General features: G+C 41.1%; 1 protein-coding gene across 2 annotated transcripts in view; it reads left to right on the top strand.

The window, feature by feature from the left end:
* The window catches only part of GRID2 (glutamate ionotropic receptor delta type subunit 2), a 1,094,955-nt gene that overhangs the window by 241,099 nt on the left and 827,861 nt on the right, over positions 1-25,995 (top strand). For both annotated transcript variants that reach the window (XM_089526112.1, XM_089526113.1), the window contains exon 2: positions 21,270-21,425. In XM_089526112.1, coding sequence (XP_089382238.1) covers positions 21,270-21,425 — 156 coding nt within the window. The remainder of the gene's footprint in view (positions 1-21,269; positions 21,426-25,995) is intronic.

The raw sequence follows: 25,995 nt of genomic DNA, 5'->3' as shown, positions 1-25,995 counted from the left end.
GGGGAAATAATGTTGACAGCATGTCTGTCTGTTGCAACCCAAGACAATAGGATGCATGTTAAGCATGACTGGATGTATTCATTCTCACATCAAAAGTTGGCATGTTTAGCCCTGACAACCTCAAGAACAACAGGAAATGGCTCTTATGTTCTCACAATGTATAGAGAAATTGTCCTTGACCCTAAATCCCCCTTGGCTCATCATCTGAAGGACTGTAAGAGGGGAGGGAGAAGACTCTGATTTAACAGAACTACTAATTAAGAAGAAAAGTTGTAAGAGAGGAGGCTGCTATGCTCATGGGGTTTATGAAACAGTTGTGTAGTCCCTTCCAGAGTTGTCTCCCTATATGCAAGAGTGTATGCAATGCTGCACAGCTAAATTTGCTGCCATCCTGTAGCTCCAGTTCTGCTGCTCTGAAATGAGACTAGGGAATCAGATGGCAAATCTGCAGCTGCCGTTTGCTCCCATGTCCCCCTGCCTTTCTGGCAGAAATGTTGCCTAAGGCAGAGTTTTCTTTGCTTAAGTATGACCTCAGCTTTCTGATTTCATCACCTGTCAAGCCCTTTAATTTGGAGACTAATCTGCTTGAAAATGAAACATAAAATGAAAAGCAAACCCCCAGTGACTCTACACTTGAGTCAAACCTCTCTTGTTGGCATTGTGATGCAAAGTGAGCGCATGCCAGTTTCTTGACTTGCCTGGAGAATGTTTGTATTACCACTGCAAATCTACTGGAAATAGCAGAAAATTAAATATTATCTAAATCTGTAACAATATAACTTGGAGGGGGATGTCCCCATTTGTTGCAGTCCCAGCTGCTTCTCCCAGCTGTTCGGAACCCTCTCATGATTCCTCTCTGTTGTGCTTGTCAATGAAAAGTAAATACATTCTATACAGATCGCTATTTACTGTTATGTTAATGGTCTGATTTAAAACCAATGAACGCACAGGGATTTCAAATGAGGGCTGCCAGTACCAGCCTTGCCATCATTAAATCTCTTATTTAGAACAAGAGATGACTGACTTTAAGGGCTTATCTACAATCCTTAAGCTATTTTATATTCTTGAGTTTGGCCATACTCATGTTAAGCCACCTATTGATGATCCAATAATCAGATCTTAAAATATATTTAAAAGTTCTAATTTATTGCTCTCTCTTACAAGAACAACAGTAATAATATCAACTTGTTGCTGGATCAGATGATGAATGTGTTCCTGCAGAGTGGTGAATCCATTCTCCAGTTTTATAATCACTCTTCACACAGTTTTATAATCACTCTTCACAACTGGTTGTATGAGGACTCTCTGGGTGATGAACCTCTGCTAGGAACAGTACAGGCTCTACATCTGGATGGCTTTTGTACAACCCAGTGCTGCTGCAGGAAGAAGTACTTTAAAACTGAAAGTGGGCTCACCATGTATGGTAACAGATCCAGCAGCCACTGGTGATTGCTGTTGCTACTTATCACTCATTATTTAGACTAGATTTTTTTTAACACATAACTAGTAGGGAGAAAAATCTAGTCTAAATAATGAGTAATAAGTAGCAACAGCAATCACCAGTGGATGCTGGATCTGTTACCATACATGGTGACCCCCCCCCCCCCCCCGCTTTCAGTTTTAAAGTACTTCCTCCTGCAGCAGCACTGGGTTGTACAAAAGCCATCCAGATGGCCCGCCTTATCCATGAATTCTTTACCCACAGACTTAAGCTTCCAGGGCTTAAAAATAGCCAACCTTGATTTTGCCATTTTATATAAGATATACCATTTTACTATGCCATTGTATTTAATGGGACTTGAACATCCATGGATTTTGGTATCGACGGGGGTGGTGGTGGTGGTGGTGGTGGTGGTGGTGGTGGTGTTCTGGAACCAAATCACAGTGGACACCAAGTGTCCACTGTATAGTACTTTTGAAAAGTGTCATAATTATCTAGATGAATTGCTGGTTATGGTCTATGGTTTCTATAATGTGTCATTTTCAAGCTCTGCTTGTAATAAGATGACCTGCTGTAAAAATGTGGAGTGTGTTTTCAATGCCACAGAGAAATGCTTAACCAGGTCAGAACAATGTGATGTGTGCTCTTTTACAAATCCAGATACCAAAGCTGTGTATGCCTGATTTATTTCTGCTTTTTACTTTATTTTATTTATTTAAAAGGAGGGCTTATCACAAAATGGAACATTCCTCTAAATATCCTGCTTCTGCATTCACATAAATGATTCCTTGTGTGCAAAAGCAATAATTGTTTTAAATGAAACATTAGATGTATAGTTGCCCTGTGTTGTTGGATCTGTCTTTCATTACTTGTGGATACCCCTTCTGAAAAGCATATAACAATGAAAGGATTGGAGGACTTTGTATTTGTTAAACAGAGCTAAAGTGGTGGTTCAGAGTTTATTAGCAAAACAGATCTTGACATGCACACCCTTCAACTGCCCTGATTTAACAGGGACAGTGCCGATTAATTCTCTGTCATCCCACTTTTTCTGCTCCTTTTAGAATGTCCCAGTTTCTCTCTCCTCCTCCTTCACTTTTCCCCCTTTGTCCTAAATTTACTCCAGTTAAGCCAAAATGAGTGCAAAGGACAAAACTAGTTTCCACTCAATTAACTCAGTGGGGGTTCGAATGGGGGTTGCCTCAGATGTTGCTGTCAAATAACCACAGTACAACATGTTGGAAGTAAGGCCACAACTTTATTTGCAAACAATTGGTAGGGTTGGCACAAAGCATAAGGTCAGGATCTGTGCAATCAAACCACCCGATGTAGTCTGATTATCCAAACTGGGCATCCACCCGGTGCTTGGGATGACCTAGGGGCTAAGGAACACAACTTGACCGCAAACCTTGTCTTGTGTTCACCAATTCACAAAGCCCCTAGTCACCGGGAGGCGCTCCTGCATTCTGGCCCCCGCAATGGCCAAACGCCTGCCCTATTCGCCCCCGGGTACCTATTGACTCCCAAACCAGAGCTCCATAGCCCTGGTACCACAACGTGCAGATCCTGGCCTATACTGCCGCCAGGTTGTGACTAAAAACCACCTAACAACAGCGGTGGGCAGGTGGGAGAAGCACCAAGACTTGCTCCCTTCCACAGCTTGGCTCTGCTCTGCTCGAAGCCAAGCAACCGACTGAGGGAAAGGGCCAGCAACACGGCCTTATATAGGCCTAGGCCCCTCCCTCCCTGCGTGCTGTGCGGGGCCCCGCCTCCAAGGCCCAGCCCACCAATGGGCAGCCTTGGAGGACCGGAAGCCCCGCACCAATGAAACCGTCTCCCAGAGCATCACGGAGCGGAAGGGCTGCCCCTTCCGCCCCCGCCCACCAATAGGGAGCCGGGCAAGCCCCAGAGCACTCTGGGGCTTGTAGTCCAGCCGCGTCTAGCGGCAAAACGGTCTGCCCGGCGAGGCGGGCGACCATTGCTAAAGGAAGAGGCAAAGTCGTATTCTTCCCAGTAGGCTCATGCAAAAGCAAAAGGCTGCAGCCTCTCCTAGCTTGTGCATTCTTCCTCATCTATAATTTTTTCCATCTTGACCACTCTCTAATGTTTCTTGGCCACACATGGCCCAATTTCCATCCCTGAAATGGTGGAATCTATGGATATGTTTAGTTGGAGATATGTCTCATTGTGTTCATTTGGGCTTATTCTCCAAGAAGTGAGGTCAGGCTTGGGGTCACAGTTGATTTATTATTAACTGAAGTCCAGTGGGAAACAAAATTATTATTATTATTATTATTATTAAAATTTATTTATAGAGCACTGCAAAGTTTGCACAGTGCTTTACATAGCAAGGGTCAAATAAAATAAGAAATAAAAGAAAAGAATAAAAACCTGCCAAGTTGGGTACAATTTAAAACAACAACATTACATGATTAAAATATCTCTAAAGTAATTAGGAATGCCTGACTAAACAAGAGTATCTTCAATTTGGCCTTAAAATTAGTCAAGGCAGTAATAGTTCTTAATTCTGTGGGGAGGAGATTCCAGACATGAGAACAGCACAGGAGAAGTGGCAGATTTGAGCAGGGGAGGAGAAGATCCTTGGCTGGGTCAGGAGACCGGTGTCATAAGATCTCAATGTGTGTGGAAGGCAGTAAGGAGAGATGAGCACTGACAAATAAGATGGAGCCAAGCCATGAAGGGCTTTAAAGGCCAGGAGAAGACTTTTATATCGGATTCTGAAAGGAATAGGGGAGACACTGGAGGGATAACAACAAGGGGGCAACATAATCAAAGCAATGGTGTCCAGTTCTGGGCACCACAATTCAAAAAGGATGTTGACAAATTGGAGCATGTTCAAAGGAGGGCCACCAGGTGAAGATCCTGGAAACCATGCCTTATGAGGAAAAACTAGGGAGCTGGGTATGTTTAGCCTGGAAAAGAGAAGGTTAAGAGGTGATATGATAGCCCTATTTAAGTAGTTGAAGGGGTGTCACATTGAGGAGGGACCAAGCTTGTTTTCTGCTGCTCCAAAGACTAGAACACGGAAAACATGAGGGCTTTCTCTTGGTCTCACCACCATCCCAGGCTCGCCTGGTGAGGACACAAGAGAGAGCCTTCTCAGTGGCTGCTCCCACCCTCTCTTCCACAGAACTCTCTTCCACAGAAGACTAGGCTGGTCCCCTCACCGTTGGCCTTTCATCCAAAGGTGAATATATTTTTTATTTAAAAAGGCCTTTTAATATCTTGCAGTTTTGGTTTTATTGGGGGATGAGGAGGTTGGTTTTAGATTATTATTTTAAACTTTGTATGTTTTAAATTTTATATTTGTAATTTTTATTGTAAAATTTGTCATTTTAATTGTTGTTTTAATGTGTTTTATATATGTTGTCAACTGCCTTGAGTCCCACTTTGGAAGAAAGGCAGGATAAAAATAAAATAAATGATATCTCCTTGCAAATGTTTTCATTGGTTCTTATAAGTGGATCATCTTTCTATTAGGTTTGCATAAACACTACAAGTTGTAACATTCTCTGTGTTTTCCAGGTCTTGCAGTCATTCTGTGTTAGGAACCAATATTCCATCCAGGATATCAGTAATTGTTAAGTACTGACCCTTCAGACCTAATGCGACCTCTCAAGTTGGTCTTTCATGCCATTTACAATCAGCATTCCTACAGGTACAGCTGTGTTTCTAAATCACTAGAGAAGTAGATTCTGGTGATGGCTGCCAGCTTTAAGGCTGTGTTCCAGAATCAGCTGAAGAGAACCAGTTGTGTTTTCTGCTCTCTTGCAAAATCCTTTGAACTGGTTCGCAAACAAAGCAACTAGCAGTTATTCTCAAACATTACTAGCCCTGGCTAGTACAGAATTACACACAGAATGACTACCTAAGCTAGATGGCTCTCCTCAGGTAAGGTGGAAGATGTTAACCCATCACCAGATGAGAGTACCACTTTCTCCTTGTCATCAGACATCAAAATGTATTGTTCGGCTTCTGAATGTAGGGATTTGAGTCTAAATTTCCCTATCCTGAGTGATGTGTTCTTTCCACTTCACTCTCTTAAAAGTACCTAGAAATTATTCTATTGCTAGCAGCAGGAACAACCCAGGAATGTTTTTTATTTACTTCAGCTGCACTGTGCCAGTTAACTATATGGAACTTATTTTCTGTCACATCTGATTAAAACTTGAATTATGAGCACATAGCAGAACACATATGGTAAGCATGCTCTGGTATTATTTATAGTTCTTTGAGGCTGTTATTTCTCCCCAAATTATATTACTAGCTAAAACCTCAGGCTTCCTGCCCTAAGGCAAAGTGTATTTTACTAGATAGGCCATTTATTTCATTAGGAGAAAACTAAAGATTGTAATTAAGACAGACAACATGTACAGTCCAATCTGAATACAGAGCACCATATGCAGTCTTGGATCAGGAACTATAGGTGTACACTGTGTCTGTTGCTGGTAATTTATTTGACATTTTCCACCTGAATTTTCCCAAGGTGTCATGCAAAAAGATAAAAATGCACCACCCCTAGAAAACAAAGTGGAAAAATTACAAAACAAGAAAATCAATAAGCTCTTAGAAAATCTACAGTCAAAATAAGGAACAGTTAATAAGGGGAAGGGACAACAGATAACATACAAGGAAAAATGCACTTTTCATCATTATTGAAAGCAAGATAGATATAAGTCTCAATTAAAGTATGTAAAGAGGAAATGGAGCAGCTATCACATATACTTCATGAGGGGACAGGATCTACAGTCAGTGTCAGAATAAAATATTCTGAGACCTTAAACTATGTCAAGTTCAAGATGGCATTATAAAAAAAGGTGTTGTTCCAACAATTATGTAAAGCTTGCAAAATTGTGGTGTATGTATGTAGAAGTTTCTTTTAATCTGGGATCCTAAAACATAAGTTACTTTGCATGCACTGTTTAGGCACCATCACCAAGGATGTCCTGCAATTTGTACACATAAATATCAGGTAATAGTACAATGTGGAACACAGTTTGCTTTGAGGCTCTGTCTGGATGAGCAGAATCATATGGAAGGTCAGGTTCTCTGGATATTAAATCATTCAGAGTTCCAAATCTGATAACCAGCACCTTGGAAACAAGCTGAGAGGAAGGGCAGAAGGCAGACCAGACTGAATGCAGCATTTTGCCCCTGTTGTAATTGGCACAATTTTGAAATGTATTTTTCATTGTTGGGAAACTGCAGTGGCCTGCAGAACAGATTTTATCAGAGAGTTAAATGGAAGAAATGGGTCTCTTCGTCAAAGTGGGAAATGGGTTCTGGGGATTTGAGTTAGATAAAGATAATCCATAGAGTTATTATATACAGTTTTTTAAAAAAGTATCACATGAAGAAGTGCTCTTATCAGAAAATTATTAGAATAACCATTTAGTGACTTAATCCAGGTGTAGTCCTAAACCCTGCCATTTCTCAAATAAAATGTGATTGTAGAATGCAAAGGTGTTCGGCTCAACTTACTTTCGTGTATTGGCTTGAAATGCAGTTTTTTAACCTTTGTTGAATCTACACATATCTACTCACCATGGCTACCCAACATCAACTAATGTTCTACCCTGCTGAATTCTGAAAATTTAAACACACACACAAATGTAACAATTCTACAAAACACACAGTCCATAAAAGTTCAGCCCAAATCCTAAGAACCTTGGCAACCTATGAGATCATACCCCATCCCTGGGTGGGCAAAGTGTTGCCCTCTATATGTTGCTGGCCTATAATTTAAGCCAATTTGTGAAGACTACTGGGAGGTGCAGTTCGGCATCTGGAGGTTTGCACTGTTTATAGCTTAGATCTTTCTTTTTTATTCAGTGCTTCAGTTCTAATCTCAAATAATAGTAAGACAAAACTGTCAGACAGTACTGCATCCTTCTTTCCAGAAATAATAACATGCAAATGCAAGGATTTCCTCAGATTCATTCTCCGGTACTACAGGAGATGTCCAACATACTACATGTTTGATTGTCTCCATGTAGAATTACTTGCTTAGTGTCCCTCCCCCCCCCCCCATTCCCTATTTTTTTGGACCCGAAGCAGATGGGCCAAAAGGATTGGCTTCTGGCCACTTCGGGAGCGTGGTGTGCAAATGACACATATCCTGGGAGCCACTCAGAGGCCTCCTAAGGTGATCTGAAGTCTCTAGAAAAAGGAGCGGAGAAAAATCACTCATGCTGGTGGCTCATTTGGGATTGTGGCAGTGGCCCACTTTGGGAGTAGGCCATCAAGTCACGACAGTCCGGGGCCAGTTGGTGCCTGATAGAAGATGGAATGGTCAGTGGCTACTCCTAGCCACTTGTCTGTTTCACCCTTGGTGAGAAGTTCTGATTAAGGGGTTCATCATTGCCTCCCTCTGCACAGTACCAACATACATTATCACTGCTGTTGTCTCTCAAAGATCTTCCACTAGTGTCATTCACCATTCATCTTAGGTTGTGCAAGGGCCGAGAGAGGCAGTGTCCATGCCAGCATTAGAGCAGAGGATGTCTGTAGTGACTGGCCTCTGCTCTTTTAGTTGCTGGGGAAGGGGAGGGGGAGGATATGGACGTGGGGAATGCCTTGGCTGGGGAGGAGGAGGTAATATCTGCACGAGCGGGGCTCCTATTGAGGTAGTGTGGGGCAGGGGGAGGTATGGCGGTGGGAGAAGGGACTTGCGTTACAGAGGAAGACGAGATTGATGCGTCATATCCATCTCTTCTTCCTGTCCCCCTCCCAACCAAAGGGACCTGAGGGTCACTCCAACCGTGCCACAAACCCTGTCGCTGCTCCTGTGCAATGCCAGGTCGATTAATAATAAGACCCACATCATCTACGATCTGCTGGAAGACAGCAAGTGCGACCTGGCTTGCATTACCGAGACCTGGCTTGGGCCTGAGGGAGACGCTGTGTGGGCACAGGCCCTCCCTGCCGGGTTTTCGGTGAAAGACCAGACCAGGTTAGGTGGGCGGGGGGTGTGTGGCCTTGGTACATAAGAACACCTTGTCTCTCACCAGGAACCACATCCGTCAAACTTCCTTTATCGAGTGTATTTACCTGACCCTGAAGGCTAGGGATAGTCTAGGGATTTTGTTGGTGTATCGGCCACCCCGTGCGCTAACAGACTCCCTTAACGAGCTGACACAGTTGGTTGCGGAGCTGATGCTGGAAACACCCAGGCTACTTGTCCTGGGTGACTTCAACATCCCCTTCGCAGCCAACTATGTTCCATCCGGTGCAGCTCGGGAATTCATGGATACCATGACGGCCATGGGCCTGCCCCAGCTGATCTCGGGTCCTACGCATTTTGCGGGAAATACACTGGATTTGGTTTTTTGTACGGATGCGGAAAATCCGTGGGCGGAAATAACTAATATTTCCCCCCTGTCATGGACGGATCATTTCCTCGTGGAGGCAAAAATCAAGGCTTCTACCCAGATCCCCCCCGGGGGTGGTGGACCTATTAGAATGGTCCACCCTCGAAGGCTGATGGAACCCAAAAGGTTCCAGGAAGCCTTAGAGGGGCACATGGTTGGAAGTGACGGCGACTCTGTTGATGCCCTGACTGGTATCTGGAATACCGGCCTTTCTAGGGCTATAAACAGTATCGCTCCCAAGCGCCCTCTCAGGCCCGCTTCCAAACGTAAGCCTTGGTATACGGAAGATCTCCGGGTGAGGAAGCGGGTCCTGCGACGGCTAGAGCACCGCTGGCGGAAACACCTACGCTTAGCCGACAAGGCTCTCCTAGACCGCCTTTTGGAGGACTATGGAGAGGCGATACGAGCAGCTAAGAACTCGTTCTATGGTGCTCGTGTCGCGTCCACAGAGTCACGTCCAGCAGAGTTGTTCAGGGTGGTCAGGGAGCTAACTCAGCTTCCTCCCGCCCTGAACCAGATCCTTGAACCTTCTAAGGCCTGCTGTGACCAATTTAACAACTTCTTCGCGGATAAAACCTCTCGGATAAGCGAAGGTCTTAACACCGGCATTAGGGCAGAACCAAGGGTAGAGGCATCCAGAGCCTCCGTGGACTCCATTAAACTGGATCAGTTTGAGTTGGTCAGTACCGATGATGTGGACAAGATCCTTGGAAGCGTTCGGAAGACAACCTGCTCTCTCGATCCCTGTCCCTCATGGCTGGCGGCTCAGGGGGGACCGGTAGTAACCTCGCTGTTACACCGGATTATTAATACATCCTTGAGGGATGGGCAATTTCCATCCAGCTTGAAATTGGCCACTATAAAACCGCTGTTAAAAAAGCCCTCCCTCGACCCCCTGATATATAGTAATGATTGGCTCGTCTCGCTGCTGCCATTCCTGGGGAAGGTGATCGAGAGGGAGGTTGCAATCCAGCTTCAGTCGGTCTTGGATGAAACGGATTATCTGGACCCATTTCAAACTGGCTTTCAGGCGGGTTACGGGGTTGAGACAGCCATGGTCACCTTGGTCGATGATCTCCGTCTGGGCATCGACAGGGGAAGCGTGTCCCTGTTGGTGCTCTTGGACATCTCAGCGGCTTTCGATACCATAGACCATGGTATCCTTCTGGGGCGCCTGGCAGAGGTGAGAATCGCGGGCACTGCGCTCCAGTGGTTCCGATCCTACCTCTCTGGGAGGTTCCAGATGGTGCAGCTGGAAGACGTGTGCTCCGATAAGAGGGCCCTCACAACTGGGGTCCCTCAAGGAGCCATTCTGTCTCCCATGCTTTTTAACATTTACATGAAACCGCTGGGAGAGATCATCCGGAGACACGGGGCGTGAGGTTATCAGTACGCTGATGACACCCAAATAGTTTTCTCTATGTCTCCGACTGATGCAGTGACTGAGGATGGCGTCTCTCCTCTCGTGGCCTGTCTGGAGTCGGTAATGGGCTGGATGAGGGAAAACCGACTCAGTCTGAATCCAGAGAAAACGGAGGTACTTGTGATAGGTTCCCCTGGTCCGGGAATGACGGTGGTTCCACCCGTCCTGAACGGGATCACGCTTCCTGTGAAGGACTCTGTGCACAGTCTGGGGGTGCTTCTTGATTCATCACTTCACCTTACAGCTCAGGTGAATGCGACGGTCAAGAGCACCTGTTATCAGCTTCGGCTTATTCGCCAGCTGCGCCCATACCTGGCCCAGAGGGACCTTGAAACGGTAGTACATGCTCTGGTAACCTCTCGATTGGATTTCTGCAATGCGCTCTACATGGGGCAACCCTTGTACCATACCCGGAAGCTACAGATGGTACAGAACATGGCAGCCAGACTGGTTACCGGTACTTCCAGGGCCAGTCATATTACACCTGTACTCAAAGATCTGCATTGGCTGCCCATTCGCTTCCGGGCGCAATACAAGGTGTTGGTTATAACCTATAAAGCCCTATATGGCTTGGGCCCAGGCTACCTTGAGGACCGTCTCTCCCCATACATTCCGCCCCGCACCCTCAGAACATCTGGGCAGCAACTACTGAGGGTCTCAGGGGCTAGATTAGTCTCCACAACAAGGAGATCATATTCCATCATCGCCCCGACCCTCTGGAATACGCTGCCGATTGAGCTCCGCTCGGCCACCTCCCTGGCCCAGTTCAGGAGGGAGCTGAAAACCCTCCTGTTTTGATCAGCATTCCCCAACACAAGTTCCAGTTAGTCTCCCCCCTCTGACAGCAAGGGTAGCTGGCTGATGAGGTTTTTAATATTGATTTTAATAGTCTTTTGTATTTGTATTATTGTCTCTGATAATTTGCTGCTGTATGTATTGTATTGTTTTGATTTGCTGTTCACCGCCCTGATCATGGGAAGGGCGGTATACAAATAAAATTTTTATTTATTATTATTATTATTTATTGCTACTTCCCAGTTGCTGATAGCTGATACCTTATTGCTACATCTAACACTGTAAAACTAAAACTGAGTAATCTTTTGCCATTCTCATTTTGTTATTTCCTTTTCATCCTTCCTCAGTTTCACCTCTCCCTCAGGTCTAACCTTTCCATCTTACAGGTTTACATCTCCCCATTGTATGTATCTTCCATGGTGACTTCAATTGTCTGTGGTCTCTGTGCTCATGTGGCTCGCTCCTCCTTTAGCTTGAAATCTGAAGGAACTGGGCAGGGTTATTGAAGACAGGGTATCTTGGACATGCTTCATCCACAGGGTCACCAGCAGTTGAAGTCAACCTGAGGGCAAGCCTAATCTCAGTCTAAAACAGTAAATTATAGTTTTTTGTGGGTTTTTCAGGCTATGTGGCCATGTTCTGTAAGAGTTTATTCCTGATGTTTCGCCAGCATCTGTGGCTGGCATCTTCAGAGAATGCTTGCCTGGAAGAGAGTTTTATAGCTTGATAAATTCAGGTCCAGGGAAATTTTTGGGTGAGTTTTAGATTCTGAAAAGATAGGATGAGAGACCAAAAACAGAAATAAAAGCCAAAGAGAGTCCCATTTATTTAATATACGTTTTCCTTCATTATAAACATTTAAGGATCTATTACATATGTAACACAGAAGAAATGACAAAGTATGCATGCAGGGACAACTAGTTAGAGATGGTCAGTTGCACAGTCTGTGGGCACTGGTGGGCAACCATTTGTTGGGAAAGGTCTGGTCATACTAAATCAGGAGTGTAATTTTCCAGTATCACAAAGGGGGTTAAAAGAAAATATTGGACTGCATCTGGAAAGTCCCCATTCCTTGATAGAAAGAGTCCTTCCCTGATGGAAGAATTCTACCCCTAGAAGGCTAGCTGTTGAGAGTGTTTTGACTGTGATGTTTATCACACTATACTCTTAAAGTGCTACTATTCCACTTTGACTCCTCTAGCTGCCTCCTGTTGCATTCTGGGATTGGCAGTTTTAAGGAGGGGTATTTAGAATTCTCAGGCAGAGAAGTTCTCTGCCTGAGAATTCTAAATACCCCTCCTTAAAATTGCCAATCCCAGAATGCAACAGGAGGCAGCTAGAGGAGTCAAAGTGGAATAGTAGCACTTTAAGAGTATAGTGTGATAAACATCTATGTCTTTCTGCATGGCAGCAGGTTGGAGTGGATGGCCGATGTGCTCCAACTCTATGATTCTATGATTTTTCCTCATTCTAATGAAAAGTGTTTCCTTTACTAAGGTGAAAGACATGACTTCAAAGCAAAAGACTCAGTTTTTATCTTTCTCTAGAAATGTGGAAGCCTGGCAGAATGGGGACAATACAACCAGAAACATTTGAAGGGGGGGGGGGGGAATGAGGTTCCTTCAACCTGAAAAAATGGAGGGAGGGTGGTTCACAAGAAAATGTAAAATAAATTCCTCATATTTCTGACTTCTCTCTGGGCCACACTTCTCTTCTATTATGATCTCACAAGCTTTATTTTTAACCACTATTGTGTGTGTGTGTGTGTTACCATCCATTACTCTACAAATTTCACAGGAGTGGCACACACTGCAGCTGTAATTTTATGATGACAAGCAATATACCTAAGTTTTTCTCTGTAGAAAGTATATATTTTTCTTCAGTATTTAAGGTAGTTGCTAATAATAGTCTAATGAAATATTATTATGGACCAGTTTTCTCCTTGGTTATAAAGCATTTGTAGGTAGATTTCTAATGGCCATTATAAGGGCACTTTTTAGTGTGTTCCACTGCATGAACATTAATAATACTCAGCAGATTTATTACCATTACAGTAACATTCTTTCCAGAGCATTAATAATATGACAATAATACCTACTAAACTACCCATTTTAAACAATGAAGGTCCAATTTGGCTGTATGGATAAGGCAGAAAACTAGAAGATTGAATGGGTAATGAAATCAACAGGTCACTAATTATATAATGAACACATTTCTTTTGCAGCACCCTAAAAACAGTTATTTTTTTTACTGCAGAATAACAATAAAAGACTCTGCAGGGCAGCAGGCTCCAGTGAATCTAAGTTCTCTTTGTTTATTTTCACCGTCTAGGAAAGAGTATGTTTTGTTTTGAGGTTTGTATTTATATTCAGTTTAACCCTATCTCAAAACTATTGTATTTCTGCCTACTTCCATCTCATTGTTTCACAAAACACAGCAGTTTGATTAAAATAAATGTGAACAGAAGGAGGAACAGTAGCTGTCTTCTGTGAACTTTGGTAAAAGCCAGCAGGAGGGGTCAACGAAAGCAGTACAGTGTTTTCATTGCATAGTTTTGTTGGAAGTAAGCATTTTTATTCCCAACCAAATACACACACACACACACACACACACACACACACTATTATTTTAGAGCAAGAAGCTTACCATTATAAGGTAACATCAGTGGAGGCTATCTAAATGGTTTTGCCTACGTGCAGTTATACTCTTGCCTCTAGCAAGACATTTGACATAATATGGTATGACAATTACTTTCCTATTGTGCTGTTCAATCTCACTAAGTCATGACACACATTCAGTCATATTGACCCATTCTTTGGTACATGTCGGACAATTGGTACATGTGGTACATGTGGAACCTACTTGATAATGATAGTGGCAATGAAGCAGTAACTCATATTTTTTGTTATGGAGAGAAGTTGAGACAACCCTTTGTGACCATATCTACCCACAACAATCTACCCACAACAAGAAAGTGTATATTTTAGCAACATATCCTGTCCCATGAGAGTCTCCAAAATGTATCTCACTTTAATGGATGACAAATAGACCCACAAAAATATGAAAATATTCAGCTCAGAAATAGTTGTGCAAAAAATATGACAAATATGATGAAAAATGATGACATTAGCATAGCAAATAAATTGTAAGGATTTTTTTAAAAAACACACGAGAAACAGCTTGTATATAGTTTTAGAAAAGAGACTGTACAAACAGGATTCTTCTGGATATGAGATCATTTTTCTCATGCATCATTCTTTGACTGGTCTTGACATATGTCTCCACTGAGAATGGAGTATAGAATTGGAATGGAGAATTTTGGTCCTCCAGAGGTTTTAATGTCAATTCCCAGAAGTTCCAGACAGCTTGGGAATGACCCCCATTGAACCTGGTGAAACTGTCTTCCCAATATGAGCAAATGTCCTTGGTAGGAAAGGAAAGAATATTGGTAAATATTCAAATCCTACATGAAGAAGGAGTCTCTTTAGGATTGAAAAACCATGAAGAATCCTGGATGGGTGAGAAACTTTGCAGGTCAGGAAATAAATTCTGCACAAAAACAGACATTATTTTATGTGCAGAAAGCAAAAATATTGTGTGTGTGTGTGTATGTGTGTGTAGAAATTCATGTATGGATTTTCCACAGATCAAACCATCAACTTCAAAAAGTCTTCAAAAACTGCACAGCTTTGCAGGACTTTATCACAGGAGTTTATCACACTGGAGGAATTTCTCTTAATTTTGAATGAAAAGAAAGTGGGGCCAGAACGCATTCATGTGAATTCGCTAGTTGAGTGAATTTACGTGAATTCAAATTACATTCGAACTGACTTCCCATTGCCCGAAAATAGCTTGCCATTGCCAGAAATTGTGTGTAGTAGAGTATCATGCAATAACGTGAAACCCCATGATTGCGTTCGGACTGACTTCCCATTGCCCAAAATTGCATGTGGTAGTCTATCACGCAATAACGTTAAACCCCATAATTGCATTCAGATTGCCATTGGATTATGCTTCCAATTTCCCTTGTCTGATAAACTCCACAGTGAAGAGACAAAATTGTCAAGTAATTTGATTTTGCTAATGAAAACCAAATTCACAAAGATTTAAATCCATTTTTGTTTATTGCTGTTTGATTCCTTATAGATATTTAAAATCCTTTAAAAGAAGAAACTTAGTGTCTAAATCTAGCAGTATTATTGATTGATGATGGGGAAAAATACGAAGTCATACTTTTGTTAGGTTTGTGTGATGATTTTATTAACCCCCAGTTTGTGCAAACATAAAAGTGCGGGAATAAGCAGAAGAGGGAGGGAACACATAAGTTATCCCTTGACACTAGTAGATATGGAATGGGACAAAAATGAAATGAATAAAACCTGTGGAACAAATTCCAATAAAATTTGAATTAACCAAATGGAAACTTAGTATGTACAAAGAGATCAACACACCATTTATTCTATTGATCTAATATTATTATAGAAAAATATACATATAAACTTGGGTTAATGTAAAGGTTTAATTTCAGGGATGGATAACATAATGTCTTGTTGACATCTATTCGGTCACAAAAATAGTTCTTGAGTAGCAAGGGAATTCTGCACTTTCCCCCCCGTCTCATAACTGAGCCCCTCTTGTAATGACATGGAGTCTCATGTTTAGGATAATAATGCAATATCAGCAGTTTCAAAAACACAATGTAATTGGATTCACATACTGGAACGAATAAACAATGTCACTGGGGACATTCATTAGAACATCAAATGGCGGCTGCTGTTGCTTCTTTAAAATATTCCAAACACTTGTGATCAGGTAGTATGCTGAAATACCCAAATCTATATTTATTTGTAGTTGGTGACTTCCACTTCTCTACAGGAGCAGTGGCTTGATTGATACAGTATATGCTCTTGGTCAATTACACTGTAGAAATAAAGTTGTTTGACACCACTTTAACTGCCATGGTTCTATCCTATGGAATTGTGAGATGTGTAGTTTTGTAAGGCACAGAGAAGGCTAAAATTCTTGTAAAACTACAAATCCCAGGATTCCATAGTCAAAGCTACAGTACTTCAAGTGGTATCTAAGTGCATTGCACAGTGTAGATGCACCCTAATGGCATTTACATTCCTCTGGGGTTTCTGGTGCTATTTTAGCCTCTGTGTTCTCTAAGATTCCTCAGAGGAATAACAGTAAAACTCTTCTAGGACAGGGTGCATTTTCAGTTAAATGTGTCCCACAATCTTGAAGGACAGGATTTACTTCTGTCTCGATCAGAACAGAACACTGTTTCATCAATCTTTACATCTGTATTCAATTTCACATCATCATCCTTTTACTTTGCATAATTTTGGCCTACTAAATTAAAAAGTGGGACCTTTGACAAAATGTTTGCAGTATAAGAATCTCCATTTCAGGGTCCCAGAGAGCCATTCCCTCCCTAGGATACTCCATTCCATTGTTTCCCCTTGGTCTCTTCTACCATATAGTGCCCATAGCCAGCACTCAGTTTAATCATGAATTGAATGATGGGGAAAGGATGGAACTCCTGTTGCCAGAGATCTGAAGAGATCAGTTGCACATCATTTTGGAAATTTGAACATTTCAAGGGCCAGATGACATATAGGACCACATGTTGCTTTTCCATTATGCATAACAGGGGTGGGCCACTAAGGCTCTTCAGATGTTTTGGGGCTGCAACTCATTTTGGCACTAGCCAATATAGCCAATGGTGAGGAATTAAGAGAGTTTCAAATGCAGTCTGCATTCAGTTAACTATGCAGTTAAGGAAGGAACACTTAATTTACACATCTAGATCTGATGGTCTTGTTTTACTGGATGCACACATGCCTCAGACATGTTCCTTTTCTCCTGGGAACCTGATCTAATATTGATGAAAGGTCATCAATCTCCCCCAAACATGTTATGACCAGATATGTGATATGAAAACATGAGGATCCCAAAATACAATGTGGACTATGCAATGGTGCTAACAGTGAGGAGAGGAGAAAACAAGGCTGGAATTTTGGCATTCCCAGTTGGCTCAGGCAAAGACAAACTGCTGAAGCATTTCTTAGGCTGTCTTGAACCCGCTCTGATGTTGCTTGGCCACACAATCACATTTTTTATCTGTAAAATAAAAGGAGGGTACAATTTTACATTGACTTATTCATTTACCCCACAAAAAAGTACACACTTGATAACCTTAACATTGGCAGATGTTAGGTTTTCTTGTCACATTTTGTATATGATTTCACCATTACAGGAAGTGAGTAAGTAAGCTTAAGATTTAACCTCTACTTCGAATCATTTATCTGAAAGCAAGTGAATTTATAATTGGGAGTATCCAAAACAACTTTAACATGACTAACAGAAGATGAGTCTCATCTTTTAATAGTTCATATGGACTCCCTCCCACACACACATACACTGGAGAACTCTTTTGCAACAGCTGTTGCCAGGAATCCTCAAAGCTTTCACTGAGTTAAGTGAAGCTACTCTGTATTTAAATAATGATCTGGCAAAATGACAGAGGAATTAAGAAGCTAGGGAGAAAAATGTGTGTCTTCAGCTGAGATATGCTAAGGAAATGACAGGTCATTGAGATGGAGAGGTATGAAACAGCTGCTCCAGATGGCAAGAGATGTGAAGAAGAAAACTCCTGGGTCAAACTGGACAAAGTTTGTGCAGGGAGTCTGTTGGCATGGAATGAATAGAGCTGGCAGGAAAATTGATGATGGAGGGTATGGAAAAGAGAGCATGATAAATTAAGGCAATGAGGCTGTGTTCTTTTTTTGAAAAAAATAGAGGATGTGTCTGAGAACACGCTGGTCTAGGATGTTCTAATAACCTGTTATAACTGGTTTGTGGAGGACTTCCATTACAATGCAAGACCTGGAGTATTACAAAGATTAATGCAGGGGAGGTCACTATGGACAAGAATGAAACAGTGTCCCGGTATTTTGCAAGGTAATGATTTTGAATCCTCCCCACCACCACCACCACCGCTGCCTTCAGTGCACAATGCCTATTAAAGAAGGCCTAAGGGTCTTCCATGGACCCTGAAGAATATGGAGCACACTTTTTAAATTTTTATTTTTAAAGGGTAGCTATATGTCAGGATGTTGGAGACAAGAAGCTCTCTCTCTCTCTCTTTTTAAAATCCCATCTCCCAGAATTCCCTAGGGGGATTCTGAGTGTTGTGATCTAAATGAATATCCCCCCCCCCCCCCAAAAAAAAAAAAATACCCTCTGTTTTGAGCCTAACTGTTTCGAGCCTCTATGAATGGAAAATCTGCTAGAAGCTATGTCCAGCATGAAAGGATGGATAGATGCTAGGAGACACATACTAATCCTTTTTGGAGAGACTTGCCCTGTCCAGTCTCTTTTAGTTTTTAAATCTTTTCAATTGTTATCATTTCTAACCCATGACAACTTTGATGCATGACTTGTATAGAGAATTTAGCCCTGTCATATTAAATCAGTGGTTGGGATAGTGTCTATCGATGCCCATTACCCTCAGCCCATGTGACCAATGGTTAGGGATAATGGGAATGGCATTTCAGTGATAATGTATATGGAGGACCGCAGGTTTTCAAGACCTACACTTGATGATGCATGGAGAGGCAATATAAGATTTTGCTGCATTTCCATCAGAAATGTCTGCTTTAGGGTGAAACATGCTCTACTAATGGGGTGTCAAGACTTCCATTTCTAATTTTACTTTTATGTTAATTAATTCTAATTTTCAAATTCCTTGTAGTCTGTCCTACATAAATCTTAGGGCAAGGGCATAAAATAACATAAATTACATTATTAGGATTGCAGTTAGTGAGTGATCTCAAATTATTTTGGTCCTGTGAAATTTTCTTTTAGGTGAAACAGGCTGCCCTGAAGGAGCAACTATTACTGCCCCTTTGCTCATCGAGTTGGGGCTGCAGCAACTGAACACTATGCCCTCAACCTGGCCTTTGCAGAAGGGGAGGCAACTGGGAGAATTGCTTCTCTTGCTTCCAATAGTGGGAATGTTGCAATAGTGGGAATCCTCTTGCCACTGAAGCATATTTAATCCAAACCCTTGTATGTATATATATTATCTAATACAGGGAGAAAAAGGGTATATCCAAGAAGATATTATCGGAATGCAATTCACAATCTTTCACCATTAGTTATATTAACTAGGGCTGATAGGAGGTACAGTCTAGTGATACATAGAGGGCCCTGTTCCTTTCTTGTTAATTGCCATCCAATCAGTCTTAACTTAGGCGGTCCTATTAATAACAGACCTTGAAGACACCCTGTCATGAACAGCCTTGCTCAAGTCCTACAAACTAAGGGCTGTGGTTTCCTTCATCAAGTCTATTCACCTGTAAGGGCTTCCTTTTTCCCTACTGTGTCCTATTTCACCAAGCAGCAGCATCTTTTTTAATGAGTCATGTGATGTCATGGTATATCAAAAGTACCACAGCTTCAGTTTCATCATCTTGCTTTTCTCTTGGACCTATTGATTGGTTATTTTGACTGTCCATGTTACCATTTGAACTCTACCATTATATTTCATCTAAGTTGATTCTCCTCCTGTATGGTTTCTTCACTGTCCAGTGTTCATAACCATTAATAGAAATTGGAAATACAAGTTCCTCTCAGCCCAGTCTGTCCCATAGAATTATTGTGAGGAAGAAATGGAGAGAAGAGCAATGTACATTACTATGCATTCATTGAAGGAAAAGCATAAATAAATATAAGAAATTCATAAATATGCCTTGTTAGTTTTGATGAGGTTTAGTAAGCAGAGTATTTAGTCCAGCCACTAGGTGTTAAGGAAAAAGCAACATGGGATATACAGTGAATGAAATAAAACATGTATGTGAGAGTCAGGGTGACTCAGCAGAAGCAATTAAGAGCCACACAGGTGTAAAAGGTAATGCAATTAGCAAGTCCTGAATGCCAAGGACAGAAATGCAAAGTGGATAATTGAACACACCTGAGAATTGTTAAGTGGTCAAGGCTGAGATGATGAAATCATTAATTCTGGGTAGAAACAAGAGAACCAATGAGAATGGATGTACACGCCCACTGGGTGGAAACTGACAAGAGTGGGTGGTATTATCCAAGGACTATAATAATGACTATGAATCCCAATGTATTTTGTGGGTAGTAGCAGTGAGTAGTATTGTTGGATAGTTTTGGAGCTGTATATAGTAGAATAAAGTAGATCTTTTATATAAGACTACTGAGTTGTCTGGTGTCTTGGGTGAAGATACAAGAGCCAGCTGGATCCTGGAGAAGTGTGAAGACTTCTGTGGAAGCAAGAGTGAGAAGGCTTGGAGAGTTTGTCAGGGTCTTCAGCCTATTCTCTGTAACTCTGCTGCTTTAGAGCAAAGCTTTAACCACTGACCAAAACTGGTCAGCGCCGGTGTGTAACAAGGTGGTGAGTTCGAGCCAGAGGTGAAGAGCTACAACTCCCATCATCCCTGACACTAGGATGATGGATTTAGGACCAAAGGCAGAATACAATTTTGAGTTGAGAGTACAATGCTACAAAATTATCTCAGTATTGCACTGGAAGACCAATGGTTTTGAGTACTACTTTGGAAATTGGACTCAGTGTATTGAAGTGTGGGGTAGTGATGGATGACATTTGTACTTTGCAATATGGAAAGATATTTTCAGGAAATAATTCAGAATTGAATGTTAAGTATTTTCAGTAGAATTTTAGCTGATATGTGGCATAGCAGGTTAAACCTGTAGGATGCTACATTAGCTGAGATGTCACAAAATACTCTCTCGCCTGCTGTATCCTGATGGAATATATTGATAGTGTTGCAAGCTGCTATGTCTTTAATTGTAAATTTATATTCACTAATTGTCATTTGGAAGAACCATTCTAGCTTGCTGATGTGTTATAGTGCTCCCAAGTCTTTGTCTCCTGGCCCTGTTCCATTTTGGATTATTTATACCATGTGTCCCATAATTTCTGCAAATTGTTGTTGTTGTGTGGTCTCAAGCATCTTACTGATTTTGCCCTAAAGTATCTTGAACCTTTGCCAAGCCTCATTAACAACATTCTTGGCTCCTTCATAAACAGGTGGCTGTGTTGAAATGCAAACTGAATTCATTCTTTGGAACAGTTGGCAAAATGTGTATCCAGCACTGTGTCCTAAATGTGTTAATCCTTAATATTAAACATTGCAGCTAATTATTCCCATGTCTTCTTTTCTAGGGGCAATATTTGATGAATCTGCAAAAAAGGATGAGGAAGTGTTTCGCATGGCAGTTTCAGACCTCAACCAGAATGATGAAATCTTACAGACAGAGAAAATCACAATTTCTGTGAATTTTGTGGATGGCAACAATCCATTCCAGGCAGTTCAAGAAGGTAGGGTTTCCAAGGCTGATGCCTTTTTTCTTATTGAAATTCAATAAATGCAAATAATTCTTGACTGTAATCACCTTCATTTTAACATTCAGGATGGATGAAGTTTTTGATCAACTGGCATACTTTTAATCAAATAGTATAGTATGAGAATTGGGATTTGATTTGGCATAGATCACAGTTGGAGCATGGAGCATGTCGTGGATAATTTTAAAATATTATTATTGTTCTTGTTGAATGTGTCAAAGTTGTGGTGATTAGAGTGGTAAATCTTGTATTTATTTGTGTTTCTAATTTAGTAAACTCAGAAGCATCTTGGTCTGTATGGATTGGTTGGTTACTGTCCTTTTCACTGTGCTCTTTCATTCCATGAAGCTTATTTTAATCATATGTAAGTTTATATTACTAAACAAAATTGCAGGCTACCAAAATTGATAATTACTGTATATATTCATTTATAAGTCTAGAAATTTTAATTAAAAAATTGCCCCCCCCCCCAAAAAAAAAAAAAAACCCTTGGGTCAAGTTAACTATGGGTCAAAGTAAGTACAGTTCCATCCTCCTTATGCATGGATTTTTTATCCACACATTCAACCATCCATGGCTTGAAGATATTAGTGTGTGTGTGTGTGTGTGTGTGTTCCAATAAGCAAACCTTGATTTTGTCATTTTAAGTAAGGGGCGCCATCTTACTATACCATTGTATTTCATTTAACTTGAACATCCACAGATTTTGGTGTGCACAGAGAGTCCTGGAACCAAACCCCAAGGTATATCAAGGGCCCACTGTACTGTACGTTAACTCTTCTCAGAAAAGGGAGCCTTCCCCTTATCTGAGTAGAGTGGTGAAATGCAAGAGCTTAGTCTATCCTGGAAGCATCTAAAAGAAGCACGGATACCCCCAACTATATCTGCTGTGGTTCCTCCTCTGGCCATTTGGAATGCCTTCCCTTCAAAGGAATGCCAAGAGAAAGCAGAATTTTAAGGATCTCAATAAGACCTTTGTGTATTCTTGTCACCTTTTCTGGATAAAATCAGGCAAATTTATTACACTGTATAATAACTCATAACGTAGTCACCACTGTTTTGTTTTGCCTTTTCATCCTTTTTCACATGTACATTTTCATATTCCTGCTTGTCTGATCCCCTCCCTGCTTATACTGCAAACCCACAATTTGCCATAGTTCTCTCCTCATCCATAAGGTTGACTTATAGGTGAGTATATACAGTACTCAAACAAGTTATATGTTAAATTATTACAGGTGTTTGAATTTGTAGCAGTATAAGTGAGCACACTGGGAACAATTTTAAGAAATACATGGAGTTAAGAATTACAGAGGGCCCTCCACATTCGCTGGTGTTATGGGTGCAAGTCCCTTGTGAATGTGGGAAAAGTGAAAATAAAAAAATACTATTTTTAACCTGAGATAACACCTCTCTAGGAATTTCTAGGTCCTCCAGTACAAGTCTGTGGTCAATATCTGCCAGATGTTGACCATAGAATTGTTCTGGAGGACCAGCAAATACCTAGAGAAGTGTTCTTTTTGGGAATCTCTAGGTCCACCAGCACAACTTCTGGTAGATGTTGCATATACAAGTCCTGCTGGAGGACCTAGAGATTGCTAGAGAGTACATATTAATCAAATCCATGAATAATCAAATCCACAAAAATCAAATGTGCAAATGTGAAGGGCTGACTGTAATTAAAAATGAGGATAAATTAAGGGCTGGAATGGCTTGTAAATTTCATACACTTCTTTCCCCAGAAATTAGAGCAATATTTATAACTTAGTAGTGAGCAACATTTTCACAAGCAGCAAAAGATGAGTGATAACGTATTTGTGAATGAACCCAGGGAGATAATACAGGTGAATAGCTCCTGGTTACTTTGGTGAAATAATATGCAGTGCCTGGTGATGTTTTGTTTTGTTTGTTCTGTTAAAAGAAATGGTTACCTTAGGTCACGATGTCATATTGTTAAGTCATGAGTGAATTAGCTTCCTCTAATACATCCAGTATAAATATATGCTATATTCAAGCATTCTGTATTTCTGATCTCAAATGGAAAAGCTAACATGATACTGTAGATAATTTTACTTTATGGCTTGTAAGATCAAGCTACCTCTTGGCAGTTGCGATTGATATTGTGGATTTATTTGTGCAGGTTTTTTTATTACTAATGGTTTAGATCCAAACTTGGTCATACTCATAGTAAACCCACAGAAATCTAATTTATCCTGCAACATGATTTCAATGGCTCTGCTCTGGATCCAAAGCATAATATTGTGTTTGATCATTTAAGATGGTGTGAGAAAAGGCCTCTCTCTGCAAAGCAACGTTTGGATGTGCTTTATGACTTACATTTGGGGGGGCGGGGGGGAGGAATTTAAATATGTCAAATACACTTAAACGTTTCTTGCAAATGCCTTTGTTTTTTAATTTATAACCTTAGATAACTGTTAATGGCTGATTATCATGAGCTATGCTTACATTTGCTACCCCAAGTTGGTAAATGTAACAATTTGCCAATTACATCAAGAAAGGAATAGCTACTAGCTTTGATTTTCTCTGTATATTATGTTTCAGTCCTTGGGGTCCCTTATGTGTTGGATGCAAATGTACCCATCTATGAAAAAGAAAGAAAGAGAAGAAGAATGTGTTGGTGTTGTGACTGGATGCCGGATTTCTTGTAGTTATCTTCAGAAGTGAAATAGAATTTGAGAGTGGAATTCATATGTTAAGGAAATGAGTGATGGGGTGAAGTCAGAGCTAACAGCACATGTGGGCGGTAGTATGCCTGCTGTAATATTAAGATTGCACTTAACAAAATATTTACTATTAAGAAGCCCCTGAAGTCTTTAAATGTGAGCAGCTGGGCCAATCATCTGCTAAAAATGACCTATATATGATTACTATACTTTATGTAAACTACAGTGTCTTTGGATGGATGTTTTACATATAGCTGTAGTTGTTACTGACTTCTCTTGGTTAAGAACTGTTAAGTTCATGCAACTCCTGACAATCAACATAAGAACTGCTTGCTAGATCACAAAATCTTTTTTATTCCTTTTTTTATTTTATGTGTCACATGTTAATTTAGCTGTTGGTATATGGAATATGTAGTTTTTGGTACACAGATACAAGGACAAAACACTTATTTCCAGTTACATAAAGTACTATGCTACTGTGTCAAAAGCAGTTTCTAGACTGCTGTCCTGTGGTGTAACCTGAAATGTATTACCAAAGATGAACTTCCCTCAAGTGGCTTTGTGCACATGTGGGAAGAGGTTATCTGGAATGCCCACAAGTTGATGTTTTGGGCTAAAATGGTGGCTGCACATGCACAAAGCCATTCAAAGTCCTGATCAGTGCATGCTGACTGGATGAATTAATAAGTTAGTCTTCTGATCCAACACTTATCCTGAGTGATAATCAACCTGTATTGTGTGAAGTTCTAAAAAATAAATTGGATAATCTGGACTGGCCAAGTACTATGGATATGTGTCAAACTACACTGCTTGAAAGTGTGGACTATCAACCTGCCAGCAGTAAAGCTCAGCTAATTTGTTGACAAGTGCCATTTGGTTTCTGTTTCAGGGGGCCAATAACTATGTGGCCTTCTCAAGGCCAGATTAGGTGGGGCAGATCTTGGACAAGTTCCAAACATAGAATTCCATATGAACTATGAGGAGAGGCTTAGGGAGCTGTGTATGTTTAGCCTGGGGAAGAGATGAGTGAGAGGTGATATGATAGCCCTGTTTAAATATTTGAAGGAATGTCATACTGAAGATGGAGCAAGTTTATTTTCTGGAATACAGGAAAAGAGATTCCACATCCACATTAGGAAGACCTTCCTGACAGTAAGAACTATTCAACAGTGGAATATGCTGCCTTGTATAGTAGTAGAATCCCCTTCTTTAGAGTTTTTAAACATAAGCTGGATAGCCATCTATTGGGGATGCTTTGATCTTGTATTCCTGCCTGGCAGTGGGATGGACTTGTTGACCCTTGAGGTCTCTTCCAATTCTATTATTCTATGTACTGAAACCCATGACAGAGACCAGGTTCCTCCTTCATATATTATGGACGTACACTTCTACATCTGTTAAGAGATCTTCCTAGAGCAGGGTGCTTTTTGAAGACTTTCTAGATGCTGATTTCTTGCGTGAAGCTCAGCATAAGTGCTTTAGATTTATAGACCCAAAGCTGTGGCAATACAGTGGAATTAATTTCTCTGAAGGGTTCAGTCACTGCATAGTGGAGTACATAGCATGATGCAGACAAGAGGCAAAACTGGTTGTAAATATAATGGCAGTGTGATAGATTGCAGCAACTCAGTTGCTGTTCCATTTGTTCTGAACTGTCTGAGGCTAGGTTCTGCAATAACAACAGCAAAAGTTAATTTGTTACGTTTCCATGAAAAATGGAGGTGAGCCAGAGCATTGAGCTACTGAACAATTCTAATTAATTTCAGTGGGAACTGCAAATGAGATATTCTTGATGACTTCTACTACATTTCTTATTTTATATCTAATTACAAATTCATCCTATGATACCATATATGAGGTTTGTT

Source organism: Sceloporus occidentalis, unplaced genomic scaffold (genome assembly GCF_023333645.1).
Source record: "Sceloporus occidentalis isolate IW3139 unplaced genomic scaffold, rSceOcc1.0.p SCAF_5, whole genome shotgun sequence".
Classification (NCBI taxonomy): Eukaryota; Metazoa; Chordata; class Lepidosauria; order Squamata; family Phrynosomatidae; genus Sceloporus; species Sceloporus occidentalis.
This window is presented reverse-complemented; position numbering and strand designations above follow the sequence as displayed.